Genomic DNA, 21,134 nt, shown 5'->3' on the forward strand with positions numbered 1-21,134 from the left:
TCTGCTAGTGAAATGTAGTATTTCTCATTCAACCCCCCACCCCTCATCTTTAACAAGAAATATGGGTTCTAACATCTCTCCTGCTACTGTTGACACACTTGGAAGAATTGTTTCAGGTGGTACCCATCAGGTTTCTCCATTATAAAATCATTACTTTTGTCTTTATAATTAATTTGTGGTTAGATCTTTTGATGAGGAATGAACATCTGTTGAAATTTCACCCAGGTTTAGCGTTCCTTTATGATTTTCTGTGGTTAATAACTGACATTTCATTGCAAGAAAAGCCTTCCCTCTTTCCCCATTTATTTACTCATTTATATTACTATAGACTCTTGGATTTTTAAAATCTTATTCAATGGCTTATAATGCATTAGGATTATTTATTTATTTTGGTATTGGGATTGAACTCAGAGTATTCTACCTCTAAGGTACACTCCCAGCCCTTTTTCTTTTTCTTTTGAAAAAAGGTGTTTTGAAAAAAGTTGCTGTCTGCCACCCTAAATTGCTGAGGCTGGCCTCCAATCTCTGATCCTCTTGTTTTAGGTTCCCAAGTACTACAGGGTTTCAGGAATGAGCCATGACTCTCAGCAGATTATTTCTTTTCTTCCTTCCTTCCTTCCTTCCTTCCTTTCTTTTTTTAAATAGGGTCTCACTAAGTTGCAGAGTTCTTCACTAAGTAGCTGCCACAAACCTGCAATCCTCCTATCTCTGCCTCCCAAGTACAGGGATTACAAGAGTGTACCACCACGCCCAGCAGATTCTTTCTTTCTTTTTTTTAACCTTTTATTGGCGCAAGTAAGTCATAAATCTTTAAGTCATAAATCTTAACAGAGTACAAGATGGTGGAGGCATACATGTACACATCACCCAATTACCCCTTACCTAATTCCCTCCCCAATCCCTCTCCCTCCTTCCTTCTCATGTTTGGCTTAATGATTAACTTTGATATGCTTGTTAATGTACATCAGGGACGTTAAAGAATTTCCCTCTTCCCTCCCATCCCTTCAGGTAGCCTTATTTGCTCATCTATAGTACCCCCTTCTTCATCTAGAGTTACTCCTATGACCCTTTTTCTCCCTAGCTTTCGCATATTAGGGAGAACATCGATTTCTTGTTTTTTTTTGTGTGTGTGTGACTGACTAATCTCACTTAGCATAATGTTCTCCAGTTCCATCCATTTCCCTGCAAATGATATAATTGTGTTTTCCTTTATGGCTGAGTAAAATTTCATTGCGTATATATCCCATAATTTTGGAATCCATTCATCTATTGATGGACATCTTGGCTGGTTCCATAGTTTGGCAATTGTGAATTATGCAGCTATGAACATAGATGCACATGCATTAGTTTGGTAGTTTGGTTTCCATTCTTTTGGGTAGATACCAAGAAGTGGTATTGCTGAATCAAATGGTAAGTTTGTTCCCTTTCTTCTGAGGATACTGTTTTCCAAAGTGGCTGCACTAATTTGCAGTCCCAACAATGTTTTAGAGTTCCTACTTCTTCGCATCCTTGCCAGCATTTGTTGTTTTTTGTTTTTTGAATAATTGTCATTCTAGTTGGAGTTAGTTGGGTAGTTTTGATTTTCATTTCTCTGATTACTAATGATGTTGAAAATTTTTAATGCATTTATGGGCCATTTGAATTTCTTATTTCATGAAATGCCTATTTAGTTACCTTGCTCATTTTTTAAATTGGGTTATTTGTTTTCTTAGTGCTGAGTTTATGGATAGGCAGAATAAACATCATCAAAATGGCCATAGTTCCAAAAGCAATCTACAGATTCAATGCAATACCCAGTAGGTTCCCAAGGTCATCCCTTACAGACATAGAAAAATCAGTTATTGAATTCATTGGGAACAACAGAAATCCAAATTAGTTCTCAGCAATAAAAACCATGCAGGAGGAAATCACGATACCTGACTTTAAACTATACTACAAAGCCATAATAATAAAAACATCAGGGTACTGGCACAAAAACAGATACATAGATCTATGGAGCAGAATAGAAGACTCAGAAACAAATCTGCACACTTATAGCCAATTGGCCAAACTGGTTAACCATATGCAGAAAAATGGAAAGAAACCCCACTTTCTCACCCTGCACAAGAATCAATTCAAGATGGATCAAAGACTTGGAAATCAGACTAGAGACCTTGCAGTCCTTGAAGAGGGCATACCTCTAACACTGCAACACATAGGCACAGGTAAAAACTTTCTCAACAAGACTGCAAAGATATAAGAAATTAAAGGCTGATCAATACATGGGACTGCATTAAACTGAAGAGCTTCTGTATCGCAAAGGAAGCTATCAAGATCTCAACAGAGATCTGACAGAGCTGACTTTCTCACCCTGAACAAATGCCAATTCAAAATGGATCAAAGTCTTGGAAATTAGACCAGAGACCTCGAGGCTCCTTGAAAAGGGCATAGGTCCAAGACTGCAACACATAGACACATGTAAAAGCTCTCTCAACAAGACCCCAAAGGCACAAGGAATTAAAGGCAGATCAATACGTGGATTGCATTAAAATGAAGAGCTTCTACACAGCAAAGAAAACTATCAAGAACCTCAATCGAAAGCCAAAAGAATGGAAGACGATTTTTGCCACCTACTCCTCCGATAGAGGGCTAATACCTAGACTATACAAAGAACTCAAGAAACTCAGCCCTATTTCTTTTGATGTTAAAAATTATCCCAGTTTAGCTGGGCGTGGTGGCGCAGGCTTGTGATCCCCGGGCTTGGGAGGCGGAGACAGGAGGATCGCGCAGGTTCGAAGCCAGCAGTGCCGGTTTAAGAGACCCTGTTTCCAAAAATAAAAAAGTATAAAATAGGTCTGGGAGTGTAGCCCGGAGATAGAAGGGCTTCCAGGAACCCCAGTGTCACCCCTCTCCCCCAAAATATCCCAATTTAGCCAGAAGGAGGAGACCCCTTAAATCTCTAACTTGCCCCCCAGGACCTTTGATCAGTTGCCATCTTTTTTGCACATCCCTTATCTTCTGGCACACCAGCCTCGTCTGTAGCTTGCCTGGCCCAGCCTTGGAATCAGCCTTCTCTCCAAGTTGGAGGTAAAGATCTATAATGAAGTTTGTGGAGGCAGAGAGCTGTGGCTCATTTCACTGGAGAACACGATTTGTAATCCAAGATGCTGGCGTGCCATTGCTTGAGTTATAGGAATTTGCTGCCCTTTTCACCGCTGAGCTAGACCGTACATTTCGTTCCAAGTCTGGCTCTGGAGGTATAATTTTTATTCTTCTCAATTGTTTCTCCATTTGGAGTCTGAATGCCTCACGTGCTCTGTACAGGCCCATCCATCTGTGCAGCTCCAGCGTTTCCATCGCTTGAGGCCCACGGGCGCGCCAGCCCACAGGCCTGCAGTGCCGGGCGGCGTCCTGCAGGGGGCGCTCGCGCTGCGGTCCCCGGGGCAGCCAGGAGCGCGCGCGGCGGCCCCGACTTCCTCCCGACGCCGCCTGTGATTGGCTCCCGGGCTTGGACGAACCCGGTGAAAGAGCTGCGGCGGGGGCGGCGGCGGGCAGAAGCTCGCGGAGGTCGCGCGGCGCGGTCCTCTCCGCCTTCCCCAGCGCGCGGAGCCGGCGATGAGGGCGTCCTGCGTCCTGCTCACCGCGCTGGCGGCGCTGGCCGCCTACTACGTCTACATCCCGCTGCCCAGCTCGGTGTCCGACCCCTGGAAGCTGATGCTGCTGGACGCGACCTTCCGGGGCGCGCAGCAAGTGGTGAGCGCGGCCCCGCGGCCTCGGATGGGGACCGGCGTCCGTGCCGGGAGCGGTGTTTTCCCGAGGCAGGGACGCGGCCGCGGCCCCCTGAGCGCGCCCGGCCGCCCGGCTGGCAGGGGGCTCCGCGGGGCCGGCCGTGTGCGTGCGCGATGCCAGAGGTCCAGTTCCTGGACGGAATCTGACAGCTGCTTACCCCTCCCCGCCCTAAATACCCTGGTGTTCGTTCTCCCACCGGGCTGGCGGAGTCGGGGAGCTCGAGGATTTAGGAAGGCTCTGGTTCCGGGGGAGGCAGCCACCCTCGCGGCAGCGCCGGGCCCCGCGCCCCCAGTACGCCCTCGCCGCAGCCCGGGCAGGAGGCCCGAGGCCAGAGCTGCGAGGCGGTGGCAGCCGGGTGTGTTTTCTGCTGTTCCCGCGGCACTTATTTTATGACCTCTGTCTGAACCAGGACACCTGCCTTAGCCTGAAAGGTGACCTCCCCCCCCCCCCCCCGCACCTCCGCAGCAGAGGGAGAATGTAACAGTCTGCTTTAGTCCACCGAGAGAGAGGTGTTGTTTTCAGTGCAGCGACTAGTATGCAGCCAAGGCTGCGCTCTAGGACAGTGTTTCTGAGAACTCTCAACCCTCCTTCAAAAGTACCCCTTCTCCTTACGTTTTAACCTCAGTAAAGTCCTCCTTTCAAGAGTGACAGCACACAAAAATATATGTATGGAAAGTCATGCTTTCCAGGCTCACCTTTTTTACTGGTCACTATGAGTTGGACTAGTCTGTGGGACCTTGTCCGATTTTTTAAAGTCCCATTACTTGAATATTGCGGTTCATCCCCAGGGTGAAGCTGTGAGTCCAGCCACATTCTCCACCTCCTGAACCCCTTTGTCCATCAGGGCGAGTCTATGAAGCTAGCGACCCCTTCATTTCTTCCAGTTTACTAACATTTTGACATGATGGAACAGTGGCCATCTCCTCTGGCACTAATACTGGCTAAGAAATAATGCCTCATACAGCAACGAGTCCTCTTCTCCTTCACAAAACTGTAATTTCTTTGTTTATTTTTGTGGTACTGGGATTGAACCCAGGGTCTTGCCAAATTGCCCAGACTGGACTCTCAACTTGCCATCTTCTGCCTCACCTCTCAAGTTGTTGGTATGACAGGCTGGCCTTGGCACCTGGCTGAAATTATGTAATTTGGAAATAACACCCTTCAGAGATTCTGGAGAACAGTTGTGTTTCCGTGGGTGGGTTAAGTGGCCATCTACAATAGCTTAAAAAATAAGGAAAACAGGAAAAAAGAAACTTGTGTGGCTTGCAGAGATTATTCTTTGTTTTTAGATCATCGAGGAAGTCTTACTTTTTCATAAGTAATTGGGAAAATGCCAAATTTGGAGAAAAGCCTTTTCCCCCCAACTAGGCAGCCAAATTGTCAAAGGCCAGGCTGTGTAAGGTCCTCTGCGGTGTGCCCTCAGGCAGAGTTTAAAAATGGGACCTTGAAATGCTAGGTCCCACGGAGATGAGGTAACAAGAATCCTTTCTTGACACTGTGGCTTGGCAGTAGCTTTGCAGAGAAGTGGTTCTTGTCACTTCTCTTCTGAATTTGAAATGGCTACACGATCAGTCAGACCAGCCAAAAACAGATTCTACTTAGTAAAGCAATTTTCCTATAAGATAACGATCAAAAACTGGGTCTTGTGAATGCTAGAAAAGCACTGTGCCACTACACAAAGCCCTGCAGTGTATTTAAACTAAGATTTGTTCCCAAGGATCCACTATAATCGGATTGTGGAGAAAATCTATAGGATTGGCCAACTTTGTTGAAACAATAAGATAAATGTAAACTGGAAGTAATTTATATTATTGAAACCTAGAGAGCTACAATTAAATTATATGGCATAAGCCTTGTTACTCAAGTAATTTTAGTTGATTGGCTCAATGCAAAAGCAATTTAAGTCATTTAAGAGATTACGCTTGGCCTACTTCTTGATACAACAGCACCTGCCTGGCTAGCATCAAGAAACACGCTTGCTGCTCTGTTCTGCTGTCATTAACAAATGCTTTACCTTTTCCCACCCCTGCTTATTCTTTTTCTCTTGTGCAGTGAGTCACATTATTGAGACTGTGTTCCGTACGCACTTCTTTCTCGGGGTTCTCCAAAACTACCTAAGAAGTGTTTAGGTCTTCTCTCCTAAACATGGATGCTACATTGGAATCTCCTAGGAACCACTACAAAAATCCTAATGCCCAGGTCACATCTTATGCCGAAGTCATTCAGAATCTCTGGGAGATAAGTATTTTTAGCGATGTTTAAAAGAGTTCCCAGGTGATGTCTGTTGCAGCAAAACTTGAAAAACACTGCTCTATAAAGTAAATACAAGCATTGCTATTATACATAATAAACTTTCCTTAACCTGTTCAAGTTAAATCACATACAGGTTGGTGAGAACAAGCCCCTTTACATTAGCATAGATTAGTTTACCAGATCAGGCTCTAAGAGTCAAGACAAATTTCAGTGTTAGAGCAGAACCTTTGTGAGACTGGAGCAGCAAAGCAGCAGGAGTGGAAGTAGGTCTTGGAAGGGTGGCAGGAGACAAGAGGAGGAAAGGATGCCTTATATGCTCAGGGGATGGGAGAGGGGAAGAGGGAAATCCTCTAATACACATGATGTACATTAACAAACATATCAAAGTCAATCACTAAGCCACACATGAGAAGGAGGGAGGGGGAAGGATGGGGTCGGAATTAGGTAAGGGCTGATTGGGTGATGTGTGCATGTATGCCTCCACCATCTTGTACCCCGTTAAGATGTATAACTAAAATGCACCAATAAAATTTTTTTAAAAAGAGTTAGGAGAAGTTGTGGTGATGGATTTAAAAATACCGTGTAAACAAACAAATAAACAAACAAACAAACGTTAATCCCAGGGCAGATAAAGAGATTTAGAAGTGCTCACTGCTAGGGGTTATGTGCCTTGGAGAGAGAGGGGGGGGGGAGGAGAGTGTGTGTGTGTGTGTGTGTGTGTGTGTGTGTGTGTGTGTGTGTTGGGGGGATATTGGAGATTGAACTCAGGGACATTCTACCTCTGAGCTACCCCAGCCCTTTTTGAATTTTATTTTTAAGAAGGGCCTAAGTTGCTTGAACCTTCAGTCGTCCTGTCTTAGCCTCCCAAATATGAGGAATGTGCCACTATGCCCTGCTTAGAATCACTTTCTTTGAGGGCAATTTGGCAATATCAATGAGAAGCCTTAGAAGTATATTTTATTTTTAGTACTAGGAGTTAAACCCAGGGGCATTTTGCCTCCAAGCTAAATCCCCATCCTTTTTATTTCTTATATTGAAACAGGATTTCACTAAGTTTCTGAGGCTACAGGCCTTAAACTGTGATCTTCCTATCTCAGCCTTCCAAGTATTGGAATTATAGGTATGTACCACTGCACCCAGCTAGTATGTTTAGTTTTTGACCCAGCAATCCCTCTGGATAGAATTTCTTTTAAATCATGATGGATATAAGCAAAATTGGGCCAGGGTTGTAGCTCAGTAGTAGATTGCATGTCTAGCAAAAGTAATTTGTAGCTATAAAGATAAAAACATTTTACAGGATTAAAGCTTTGTCTAACCAGTCCTTTTAAAAGTAAAATGTGGGAAAACATTCAGGAACGTTTTTTTTTTTACATCTTAAATGAAAATTTAAAAACATAAGAGTGTAAGAGAGATGTACCTCAGGGGTAGAGTACTTAACCTGCATGTATGAGGCTCTGTGTTTGATCTCCATCCCTGGAAAAAAAAAGGGGGGGAATGAGATTATAATATATTTATATTTGGAAATATGCAGCTAAAAATTTATATTGTAAAATAATGTTTAATAACTTTGGAAATAATTGTGTTGTATATTAAATGGGAAAGGCTATAAAACAGCATATACACAATTTATATATCAAAACACACATTTATGTATTTTACACAACGAACATATAGTAGAAATTATTCTAAAACTTTTTAAAAAGTAGAACTGATGTATATATGCATATCTGGTTTTTTACATTTTTTAATATAAAATTAGAGAAAATAAGTTTCTTTTAAAAATGTATTTTGGATGTAATATAGCTATTATAGTCTCACATGCAGTTACTTAGAATGTAAACCTACAGTGTGAAGCTTTGAGGAGATGCTTAAATGATCTAAAAGAAGCCAGTAGGTTGTAGAGGGCATGTTAATACATAGCTATTAAAAAGCTGAGGTGGTAGAGGGCTCAGTGGCAGAGCCCTTACCTAGCATGTGAGAGGCCCTGGGTTAGACCACAAAAACAAAACAAAACAAGCAAAAAAAAAAAAAAAAAAAAAAAGAAACAGAAGAAGGGGGAAAAAAGCTGGGAACTGATAGGTAACATTTAAGAGGCACAGCTATAAAAACTCCTAGGAGAGATAGACATGGTGGCACATGCTTATAATCCCAATACTTGGGAGGCTGAGACAGGAGGATTGCAGGCTCAAAGCCAGCATCGACAACTTAGGACAACTTAGCAAGGCTCTTAGCAACCTAGTGAGACCCTGTTTCCAAATAAGAAATTAAAAAATGGGGCTAGACTGGGCGTGGTGGCGCACACTTGTAATCCCTGTGCTTGGGAGGCTGAGACAGGAGGATCCTGTAGGTTTGAAGCCAGCCTCAGCTGGTTTAAGAGACCCTGTCTCCAAATAAAATATAAAATAGGTCTGGGATTATAGCCCGGAGGTAGAAGGCCCCTGGGTTCCATTCCCAGTACTACCAAAAAAAAAAAAAAAAAAAAAAATGGGGCTAGAGGTGTAGGTCAGAGGTAGAATGCCTCTGGGTGCAGCTCACAATACCAAGAAAACAAAAACAAAACCCTCCTGGGAGGGAGACACTATATTCAGTTGGGAGTGTGATGCAGATGGTGACCAGAGGCACTGATGATGTCCAAGGGAATCTAAAGCAAGACAGTCTGGCTTGTCTTACTTTGATCATGTATGTCCTTTTGTTTATTTATCTATTTGTTTTGGGCGCTGAGGACTGAGCCCAGGGCCTCCTGCATGCTAAACATGCTCCTGCCACAGACCTGCACCGACAGCTATTCTTTGTTAGTTCTCATAGTATGGATCTCTTCAGTGACATCACATAAGAAAGGTTGCTGAAATTGCCACTCCTGCTGGGGCTTCCCTAGTTCTTATGGGTGAGAGTCCTTTCAGACTAATCTAGCAAGGTTTTTCATTCCTTAAAATGTCCCCACACTTGTTGATTTAATGTGACCTCACCTGCATCCTCTGTAGGTGATGTGCTATAGACTGTGTGGGTGTGGTTTAAGTGACAGCTCAGCTGGAAAACCTACAGAACCATGAAGTGCTAACCTTTTTCATTACAGTTGCGAACTGAAATTTTTGCTAATGCCAGGTACAGTTAACTAAAAAAATATCAGTAAATAATAAGTTTCGAGCCAGGAGAGGTGGCGAACACTTGTAATCCCAGTACTTGGGAAGCTGAGACAGGAGGATCGTAGGTTTGTGGCCAGCCTCAGCTACTTAGTGAGGAATTCTGCAACTTAGTGAGACCCTGTTTCAAAATAAAGAATTAAAGGCCAGGCGTGGTGGTGCACACTTGTAATCCCAGCATTTGGGAGGCTGAGACAGGAGTATCATGGTAGCTACTTAGTGAGGCCCTTTACAACTCAGTGAAACCCTGTTTCAAAATAAACAGTGAAAAATAGGGCTGGGAGTATAGCTCAGATATAGAATGCCCTTGGGTTCCATCCACAGTACCAATAAATAAATAAATTAATAAATAAGCAAATAAATAAGCAAATAAAATAAAGAAAAATAGGGTTGGGGGTATAGCTCAGAGGTAGAATGCCCCTGGGTTCAGTCCCCAATTTCACAAAACAACAACAAAACAGTTTTGTCTATTGCCTCCAGACTTTTGATGATATATATTTCTTCACGTAATCTGGAGATTCACTAGCCACAGAAATATTTAGCCATTTGATGGGATTTTCTTTAAGCACTCAGCAGCAGAAAGGCTTGAAGAGTAGCTCCAGGGGTGGTAATTAATCAGTAACTATTATGACAGGTGAGCAATCTGAGTAGGTCCCTGTAGACAGCACTTACAAAAACATTAAAGTCAGATTGATTTAACTACCAGGTGTGTAAGACAGTGCCTAATTGCTTAATTTATAGTCACATTTTAATTTTTTCTAGCACTTTTAGAAATATAGTCCTGAGCTCAGAAATACCATCATTATTACTAAGCCCCCCGCCCACACACATACACACACTGGGGGTCAAACCCAGGGCCTCATACATGTAGACAAATGCACTGTCACTGAGCTATATCCCAGTCCTTTTTATTTTTTATTTTGAGATAGTCTTATTAATTTGCTCAGGCTGGCCTCCAGCTTTCTGTCGAACATCCTGAGCCTCCCATGTAGCTGAGATTACAGGTATGTACCACTAATTATTATTATTATTATTATTATTTTTTTTTGTGTGTGTGTGTGTGGTGCTGGGGAGAACCCAGAGGCTTTCTACCTTCAGGCTACACTCCCAGACCTATTTTCTATTTTATTTGGAAACAGGGTCTCACTACGTTGCTGAGAGCTTCACTAAGTAGCTGAGGCTGGCTTTAAACCTGTGCGATCCTCCTGTCTCAGCCTCCCAAGTCCTGGGACTACAAGCATGCGCCACCTCACCCAGCCCAGCTAATTATTTTTAACTGTTCTTTTTATGCATAATTACTTCTTTTGAAATAATGAGCACAAGTTTATTTTTATTCTTAGTGAAACTATGTAGGAACTTTATACAACTTAAATCTTTTTTTTCTTTTTGGTACTGGGGATTGAACCCAGTGGTCTTCTACCTCCCAGCAACCCTCAGTCTATTTAATTTTATTTTTTTGGTACTGGAGATTCTGGTACTGGGATTGAATCCAGGGACATTCAATCTCTGAGCTATACACCCTAGTTTATTTTTATTTTGAAACAGGGTCTCACTAAGTTGATGAGAGTCTCTTATCACTTATTGAGACTGACCTCAAACCTGCACTCCTCCTGGCTTGGCCTCCTAGTACTGGGATTAGAGGTATGGGCTACCATGCTTGGCCTTATTTTATTTTTTAATTTGGACACAGGGTCTTGCTAAGTTGCTGAGGCTGGGCTCGAATCTATGGTCTTCTTGTCTCAGCATCCCAAGCACTGGGATTACAATTATGTTCCACTGTGCCTAGTCTTCTTCACTTTATCTTATAAAGAATGAAGAAATGTCCGTGAATTTTCAAGAGACAAACCTGGTTTATACTTCCTACCTAATCTTAGGAGTGTCATATGAAATTTTAACAATCTATCTTTTAGTGTTTCCAGAATAAAATTATAATCCTACCATCTGGAGCCATCTCCTAACTGATACTTTTTGAGAATGCAGAGGATGGAACCCAACCCTCCTGCATGCTAAGCATGTACTGTGTCACTGTGCTACACCCCTAGCCTACTCAGTAAATATTTAGCTGAACACCAATGCTAACAGATGGCAGGACAAATAAAAAGACAGATGCCGAATCTTGAGGAGTTTCGCACACAATGGGAGGAGATACACCAACTGACAGGGACCTGATGTGTACTTGACTGAGAGGAGAGTTAGGGTAGAGGAGGCACTTAGGGGTTTCTGCAAGAGCCTTGAACAGCCTGGCCGTGGGGAATGTTCCCCTTTACATTTATAATTAATCTGAGTTATCAAGGTTGACTGTTTACAGTACAAATCACTTTATGTGTTTTAAACTTAGTGAGCATTTACTTTGTGTTAGGTAATGTGTTCGGTGCTTTGCATGTAATTCATTCATTCAGTACTTTAATAAAGTCAAGGAGGTCCCCTCAAGTTTCTTCATGGGACAAAGGAGGGAATTGAAATACAAAAAGTTGACTTGCTCAAGATGACAGTCTGTAAGGGGTGGGGCCTGGCTTCCACTCTAGCCTGTCTTACTCCTGAGCGCTATCACTGTGCTGGACTGCCTTTCACAGGAACCATCCCAGGGAAGGCGATGAAAGAAAGGAGAGAGTGAAAGGGCAGCCCAGCCAGAAGCCCCAGTACTTGAAGTCCCAAAGGGAGAGGGTAGTACTCAGGGACTAAAACCGGGTTAGACTGGCTGGTGCTTAAGATTCAAAGGTCAGAGTGCGAGCCTGAAGGGAAGCTTAGCTCAGGTAATAAAAGGCTTTCTGGGCAAGAAAGTGTCACAGGTTTCTCTAGGTTCTTGTCTCCCCAAAAGAAAAGCTTCATTTGGGGGACACAAATAGGGTAGGCATGAAAGGCATTATTAGGTAGGTTCCACTGGAGGGCTACCTAGTCTGCTTCCCAGAGTGGAAGAGAAGGAAAAAGGGTCTTCTGCCGCATAGTGTGTTTTTACACTGTCTAGAAGTCCCACCTCTCCATGAAATGGGGTCCCCTCTTATTAGGGTCCTTGTGCAGTGGGTCTTGATGATTGAAGTCCAAGGACTAGCAAAGGGTATAGAAATATGAAAGTTTTATTTTAAGAAAGGGATAGAGGACAAAGCACCCCCCAAGGTGGGGGATCCCAATAAAAGTGACCTTGAAACCCATGGGGAATGGGCTATTAAACTTTGAGGTTTTCTATCTGTTCTTTTATGATTGGTTAGAATTGGGTTTGGGGGACCAATGACTTTTGCAATTTCAGTCCTTAATTTGAATGGTTACCTGTGGGCTGGTCAGGCCCTCGTTCCCTGGTGCCCATCAGTCTCTCACCTTCCTCTTCTCCTCCTCAACCTCACAGAAAGGGATGCAAACACCACTTTAGTTCTTCACTTTAGGTCCTCTGCTCTGCCTCACTCATGCATAGTAATCTGGGGCGGTCACTGCCTAGTGGGACTGTGCCAGGTTCACCTTGCCAGATTTTCTGCTGGTATCTAAAGCCACAAGTCATGGCTCTAAGTCACTGATCACAGCTGGGTGGGGTAACCTCCACTTGGCTTCTCAGGAAGGCTCCTTTCTGCCTCATTTCTTTCCCCACCCTGTTCATAACTAACAAAAGGAGCTGAGGAAAGATGTTGAACAGGGTAGGCACCTGGTCAAATCTGTTTTGGAGCAGTCCTCCCCAGTAGCAGCATGGAGAAGAATTAAGACAGTAAAAGAGAGGGCTGGAGATGATGTGGGAAGCAGTAATTCAGGTGAGAACCCCACCTATGGGGTTGGCTGGTCTGGAGGAAGGCTGGCCAGGGCAGCTGGTGTGGACAGAGGGGAAGGAGCCCCCTTCCCTGGGACAGACTCTGAGGAACTGGTAAAGGTGACAATGACCCTGTTTTAGGAAAAGAAGCAGAGCCCAGGGTGAAGACAGGTTGGGACCTCTTTGTGAGACTACCTTAAGATAGCTGCTCATAAGTCGCTGAATCAATGGATCCAGAGCTCAGGAGAGAGATCTGGGCTAGAGTCACCGCTGCGGGCGTGGGTGGGATAGCAGTGTCGAGAGAATGAAGAGGCTAACCTAAGCGATCTTAAAAGTGTGATTTTTTTTTATTACATCTTACATTTATACTCTGTATCATACTCAGTTTTATGAAGGATTTCACTTCTATCACATTATTTGGCTTTTTGTGTGTGTGTGTGGTACTGGGGTTCCTGGAAGCCCTTCTCCCTCCGGGCTACACTCCCAGACTTTTTTTTATTTATTTGGAAACAGGGTTTCATAAGCCAGCGAGGCTGACTATGAACCTTCGCGATCCTCCTGTCTCCACCTCCCAAGCATGGATTACAAGTGTGTCCCACCACGCCCGGCTGGGCTGCATTATTTGGCTTTAAAAAAAATTGTTTAGCATTGTCATTTCCATTTGTCAGCTAAGGAACCCTGAAGTTCAGAAAGGGCCAATTACAACTGGAGGTGGTGGCACATACCTATAATCCCTATACTTGGAAGGCTGAGACGGGAGGGTCTCAGGTTTGAGTGCAGCCTCTGCAATTTAACAAGACTTCAGCAACTTAGACACCTTTTCTAAATAAATAAATAAGTAAAATAGGGCTGGGAATGTAGCTCAGAAGTAGAACATCCCTCAGTTTAATTCCCAGTGCAAAAGAAAAAAGAAAGATATCAAGGTCACACAGCCAGCATGCTGTGCAGTGGGGTCTGCGGGCCCTTCCTGGGCGCCTAGTTTCCTTCGGTCACTGCTGGGTCACTCAGTGGGAATGCTAGCGACAACTTTGTCACTAGTGTACTAGTATTGGGAAGAAGTTTCAAAATGTACCAGTACTGGGAAAGATTTCCAAATTTGAAAATATATCGGTTGTACTAAAGAAAGCCAGGAATGTCAAGAAGAAGGGCCTTTTTACATTTCTAAAGAGAAGTAAAGAAAGCCAGGAGCCAGGGAAAAGGGTTCTTTACATTTCTAAAGAGAGACAAACTGCCTCAAGGATGGGAGGAACTTAACACATCTTGGGAGGGTAACAAAAGGTATGGAGGTCTGCAAGGAGACCAGACAGGGCTGCCCCCCTCAAAGGGGGAGGATCTGGCTGGGCTAGAGATAGGGAAACATCTACATATCAAAGGACCTGCTGCAGACTTGGCTGGGGATAAGAACACTCAGCATGTGGGGTCTTTTGGTGTATTTCTATCTCTTTAATAAACTTCTTTAAATCTTCAGCAAATGTCCGAGCTATGTATACTTATCCTTAGCTCAGGACAAGAACCTGCAGTTTTTCTGTTTGTGTGGTTGTGTTGGGGAAGTTATTTCTCCCCTCACACTTCTCAACATATTTTACCATAACAACTAGCACAATCTTTGTATTCTGACATTTTTTGAGTCCCCACAGTTAACAGACTCCAGCAGTGCTTCCCCATCTTCACCATAGAAATGATTACTTATCTGTGGTGCCCCAAGAGAAACATTTTGGGGAAATGTATATGGGTTTACATGTCATAGAATGCCAATTCTGATCCTTTTTTTTGTGGGGGGGTACTGGGGTTCCTGGAAACCCTTCTACCTCCAGGCTACACTCCCAGACATCTATGTTTTATATTTTTATTTGGAAACAGGGTCTCTTAAGCCAGTACGGCTAGCTTCAAACCTGCGTGATCCTCCTGTCTCTGCCTCCCAAGCGCGGGACTACAAGCATGCGCCACCATGCCTGGCAGTTCTGATCATTTTTAATAGTTATAAAAAGATTCTAAGCTATTGCCTCTATAAAATACGAATATGTATTTTTGTGGTGCTGGGAGTTGAGCCCAGGGACATCCTGCTTTTGAGCTATCTTGGCAACCCTTTAGATTTTTCATTCTAAAACAGAGTCTTACTAACTTACTACGCACTGGCTTTGAACTTGCAAGCCTCCATCTCAGCCTTTTAGGGACTGGAATTATAGGCATGCACCACTACACCTGTTTCCTTGTAACACACTTGAACATCAATGTCTCATCCACCTCTAAGCATTTTGTAGTGTACCTGTTTGGTAGCTCACCTCTCACTGCTACAGTTTGTAACTGTGTAAGTGCATGTTTATTCTTGCTATGAAGCATAGAATATAGTCTCCACATTGTGTGTGTGTGTGTGTGTGTGTGTGTGTGTGTGTGTGTGTGTAATTTATTGTCCAAACCAGGGTGTTTTTGAAAGTGACAAGAGCAGCTATCAATAATTAGGCCAGGACAACAGTTTTAAACTAGACTTTTCCTCAGATTAGCCTGGATACATTTATTTGATTTGCAAACATTCAGCCTAGTAAAGTCAACCTTGAGCTGTGGGAGGCCGAGATAGTAGAATCACAGATTCAAGGACAGTTGCAGCAAGATAGTGAGGCCCTCAGCAATTTAGTGAGACCCTGTTTCAACAAAAAATAAAATAGGGCCGGGAGTATAGCTCGGAGGTAGAATGTCCCTAAGGTTCAGTCCCTAGTACCAGAGTAAATAAATAAATAGTTAACTTTGCAGAATGCTTGCTGCTCTGAGTGTTCCAGTCTGACTTAACCCTAAAATCGACACTCCTCCCTCCCTCCCCAGCTTCCAGTCTCCTACGGAATAAAAGTACTGAGCTCCTCAGCCAGCATCACTCTGCTGACTCCAGCTTCACGTGGCTGAAGACAGTTTACAGACCTCCTGACTTGACTTGCATGCCCTTCTACCCTCCTCTATGGCCAACACCATTCGACGTCACTGCAAAAGTCAACTCTGAAAACTTCCCCAGCCCCCAGCAGTCCGAGTCCTATCAGACTTCCTTTCTTCCTCTAGACTCGGCTAACATTTGGGGTTTTTTATGCTTCTTGCCTGTTTTTTTTCCCCCTTATGTTGCTATATCTTAATGTACAGGTTCCCTACCAAATGCCCCTTTCACCTAGCATAGACATAATTTCCCTCTTACTGGTTTTCATTTTGTTTGTTTGAAGATCATGATAGAGAAACTAGACTTACAACAGGAATTGATGGTTCTGCTTTCTTTCAGTCCGCCTTACTCCATCTGCCCCAAGGCACAGACCGAGGGCTTCTTCACACTTCTGACTCTGCATATAGCCCAAAATGGGTTTTGTTGCCTTTGCAACTTTTCATTTTTTCCCAGCCTAGCAATTTTCTGGGTTCCTAACTTCCTTATAATATTTTACAGACTTATGCTTGTTTTTTAATTTATAATGAATTATCTACCTGCTTCTTGCTTAATTTTAGTTATAATTATAAGCCATCTCCTTAAAAGATGAACTGCAGATTCCCACATTAATATGATATTGTTCTGCCTTTCTCTTTTCCTCTTGAATGAGATAATTGACGAATGTCCCATAAGAAATACTGAGATCATCTTCTGAGCTGCCTGTCCCATAATATTGTCCTTGCCGTGGGACTCAAACTACTTTTAAACTGTGCTGTAGTCAACTTTTTTTTAAACTGTACTGTAGTCAACTCTTTTCTTTCTTTGTGGTAATGGGGATTATACCTCCAGGAACTACTACTTAGCTATCCCCCCAACTTGGTGTATATTTTATTTTGAGACAGGATGTGGCCAGTTTACCCAGGCTGGCTCAAACTTGCTGTTTTCGTGCCACAGCATCCCTTAGTCCGTTGGAATTACAGGTGTGCACAGCATCACCAGGCTAAGTCTTCCAAGGTAAGGTCTTTGTCCTGAGGTTTCTACATAATTTAGATCCATTTACTGATTATAAAAACAAGCACTTTGTAAAATAGGCATGTCTTTATTTTTCAAGAAAGGAAATAGAGGCTCAACATAGTTGGGTAACTTGTTCACAGACACATGACTGTCTTGTGAGGCTGGCTGTGAACAAGGTCTGCCAGGCTCCAGAGCCCTCTTGAGTATATTCAGGGGTCTCCTCTTCCTCCTCTGCTCTCACCTCCACTAAGAATGCATTACACAAGGAAGGTGCACATTATGTATTTATAAATTTTAGACCTGGAGAATATTAATATTGTTAAAATGAGAAATTCAGACAGAATAAACTTCACAGAGTTATCTGAGCAAAGGACAATTGATGATTCCAGCTACTCTCAGAGCCAGAGGAGTTGAGAGAGCTCCACTCAGCAGGGTGAGCAGGAGCCCTTGGAAGACAGATGTGGAAGGGAAGTAGCGAAATGATTTGGCTATAGCCAGATTTGTACCTTATTTGGATGTGATCCAGTGGAAAGTCTTTAGTTAGAAGTTAGCTGGTGGTTTCTAATTGGTTAAGCTTAAGTTTCGTTTTACCATTTGCATTGAGTTTGGTTTGCTTAGGAGCTCTGGTTATAGGGACAAACAACTTCAGGCTAGTAGCCTCCTTCTCATTTGTGTGTGTGTGTGTGTGTGTGTGTGTGTGTGTGTGTGTGTGTATAGATATGTGTGTATACATATATGTGTGTGTGTGTATATACATATATCACATTGCAAATGGTTCCCTAGTTAAGTAAGATTAGAAAATTCTGAGTTAGTTAATACTTAGGATTTCTTTTTTAATTGTAAAACATTTTAGAATTCCTACTAGTCTAGTGTGTGTTTTGAATCTTAAGAGGATATACAGTGAATTCCAAATTTAATTCGGCAATAGCTCTTATTTCACAAAAGACTTCATGAAACTGATGGCACATTAAACAAACCTTGGGGAACATTTTCATAGTGTTTAAGGGCATGGACTTTGGGGTCAAGAAAACCTGTGTTCAAATCTTGTCCCTGAGCTACTCTAGCTGATAACCTTGAACAGATTGTTTAGTTTATGAGTGTGTTTCCTGATCTAACAAGAGGTTATAATTCTTAGTCTGCAGAGTTACAATGAAGATTTCATAGAATGATATGTATAAAGCTACATTACTCATTGTCATCATCAAAAGTTGGTTAATATGTAAAGTACTTGGAGCAGTACCTGGCATACAACAATCCTGTGTAGTCCAGATCTGATTTTGGCATCAGTCCACAGTAAACTGCAATGAGTATGTTGTTTTCAACTGGCCGTTACTCTCAGGTTTGTAGATTTCTGTACAGGAGTAGGCCTTAACGTGGACTACTGTGGTTGACTGCTAGTTATGTGACTAGTTGAGCAAGTTATTGAACTATAGGAAATTGTTGATGTGTTTTTTAAAATTTGCAGTCCTGGGGATTGAGCCCTGGGTCTCGTGTGCTAGACATGCACTCTACCACGGAGCTACACCTCCAGCCCCTGTTAGTTTATCTGTTATCTGTAAAAGAGGGGATAACAATAGTGCTTCTCTTAAAGCTTGCCATAAAGATGAAATGTAATGTAATTGTATATATAAAATTCTTAACACAGTACTTGGCATATAGCAAGAACTCAAGCTTGTCCCAGTGCTGAAGTTTTAGAGTACTTGGCTTGGTGTGCTGATATTAACCAGCATCATTGGCATCAGAGATAACACCTGTTTTTCAGTGATTTACATATATTAACCTAGTCTTTATAGCAACCCCCCCAGGGTAAATACTGTTTTTACAGTATTTACATTGTAAGTGAAGAAATTACATTGTAATTTCTTTTACATTGTAAGTGAAGAAATTAAAGCACAGAAGGATGGACTAAGTATCTGCCCAAGTCACATAATTCATAAGTGGCAGAGCCATGAATTTTGGTGCTAGAGATTGAACCCAGGGGATTCTACCCCTGAGCTACATCCCAGCCATTTTTTCCCTTTTTTTCCTTTTTTTTTTTTTTTTTTTTGGTGGTATTGGGGATAGAACTCAAGGACATTCTACCTCTAGGCCGCACCCCAGACCTATTTTATTTTTAATTTGGAAACAGAGTCTTGATAAATTGCTGAGAACCTCATTGAGTTGCTGAGGGTGATTGTGAATCTACACTCCTCCTGTCTCAGCCTCCCAAGTACTGGCATTACAAGAAACAGGGTCTTGGTAATTTGCTGAGAGTCTTGATAAATTGCTGTGGCTGGCCTTGAACCTTTAACTCTTCAGCTTCTCAGCCTTCCAGGTACTGAGATTACAGGCATGCCTGGTTGCAGAGTCAGAATTCTAATCCAGAGAGTCTGCGTAGAGTCACCACTCTAAAAGCTGGAGAAATTGCCCATATTTTAAGAAATTTCTTATCAGAGATCATCTCCAATGTGCTTTGCCAAGATACCAGTTCATTTTAGTATTTTACGTGTTACCTACAAAGAGTCCCTTAGACTTCTTTTTTTGTATTGGAGACTGAACCCAGGGGTATTCTACCTCTGAGCTCCAACCCTAGCCCTGTTTTATTTTTTACATTTGAAAAGGGGCCTCACTAAGTTACTGAGGCTGGCTTTGACTTGAACCTGTGCTCCTCCTGTCTCAGCCTCCCCAAGTACTGGGATTACATGCATGCGCCACCATGCTCAACTAAGAGTTCCTTAGACTTTAGGTCCTGAAGTGAGGTTGTTGACATGATAATTTTGTTATAAAAATGAAAAGTTTTGGTTCCAGTCATGAGCCCCTTGCCTCACTGTGAAGATGATGAAGTATAGGCAAGAAGAGTTACTATTTTTTTCAACAAAGGGCTTTGGATGTATTCAAATAATTGCCATCTGTGGGGCCCACCCAGAGGTTTGTCCTAGAAGCATAGAAGTGACTTCTAAAGTTACCAAAGGCAAATATCTGTAGTTGACTACCATAATTAAAGAAATTTGCCAGGGCCACTATCATTCGTTAGGCAGTTTTTATGTGCTAGGTACTGGGATTTAGCAGTTCACAAGACAGAGTACCTGACCCTCCTGGAGTTACAATCCAGTGCCAAAAACAGGGACAAGTAGGTATGTAGGGAAAGGATGGGAAATGAGGGGAAGCTTGTTGGCAGGTTGATGATCATTGAGATCCTAGCCATACAAGAACTCCCTCAAGGAAACCGCGTCGAATGAGAAGGATGGTTTTAGAGTTTCTGAGAAGAGGTAGAGCCAACGAAGGAATCAGGGAACAAGGAGGAGACCCAGGAAAATAGTGTTAAGGAAGCACAGACGAGCACTGCCAGGAGGGAGGTCAGCTGTGTGGAATTCTCCTGAGAGGCTGAAGAATGCTCGCACTAAATCAGGGTCCTGGGAGACCTTTAGTGGTCAGCCACATGTGTGTCCCAGGCAGGCTGCTGTGGCCTTTACACTCAGCCTCTCAGCCTATGGCCTGTTTGCTGGAATGATTTCAAGGATTATTACCCAAACTGATGCAATGTTGATTTTTGGGGGGAGGGGGAAGAACACTGGGGATTGAACCCAGGGACCCTTGGCCCCTGATTTATAACCACAGCCCATCGTTTTTGTTGTTTTGTTTTAATTTTGAGACAGAACATTCAAAATTCTCTCATATATTGATGTTTATGATACAAAAATATTTTTTGCTTTTTTTGTGTTGTTTTGTCATGGTCCTTATTAGATATTGAACCCAGGGCCTTGTGCATGCTGGGCAAGTACTCTATCACTGAGCTACATCCTCAACCCTTTCTATTTTATTTCTGAGACAAAATCTTTCTAAGTTGCTTTGGCTGACCTTGAGCTTGCCATCTTCCTGCCTTGGCCTCCTGTGTAGCTGGGATTACAGGCATGGGAGTGTAGTGACACTCCACGAAACATTAAGTATGAGCACCCTTCTGTTTAATAAAACACTCAAATTAATCCTCCTGTCTAGTTGTGCCTTTGTACCCATTAACTACTGTATCCCTTCCCTTATCCACCTCCCCTCCCAGCTACAATCTGGACTCTTAGTAGGATAAGTAGCTTCTCATATTTAATGAGTATTAAGCCATTTTATACTGAAACCTCTTAATCTATAATTATGAGTGAAACATTTAAATACCATATTTTGGTCAAGGACAGTGGATCCGTATTTTAAAGGATACTTCATGTGCCAGATTTAGGTCTTAGCAGCCACAGACACTGCTGATGGCCAAAAAAAAAAAAAAATCAATACCTTGTCAGTCTTATTTTCTCTCATGGCCAGTTAATATCATACAATTCTGAATTCTTCAGTTAAGTGAAGATGTCTT

General features: G+C 42.8%; 1 protein-coding gene across 2 annotated transcripts in view; it reads left to right on the forward strand.

Moving 5' to 3' along the window:
* Positions 1 to 3,594: 3,594 nt before the first annotated feature.
* The window catches only part of NCEH1 (neutral cholesterol ester hydrolase 1), a gene marked incomplete at both ends in the record, with an annotated part of 80,794 nt that continues 63,254 nt past the window's right edge, over positions 3,595 to 21,134 (forward strand). For both annotated transcript variants that reach the window (XM_080696396.1, XM_080696397.1), the window contains one exon: positions 3,595 to 3,732. In XM_080696396.1, coding sequence (XP_080552522.1) covers positions 3,595 to 3,732 — 138 coding nt within the window. The remainder of the gene's footprint in view (positions 3,733 to 21,134) is intronic.

Source organism: Muscardinus avellanarius (genome assembly GCF_963383645.1).
Source record: "Muscardinus avellanarius genome assembly, chromosome: 5".
NCBI lineage: Eukaryota > Metazoa > Chordata > Mammalia > Rodentia > Gliridae > Muscardinus > Muscardinus avellanarius.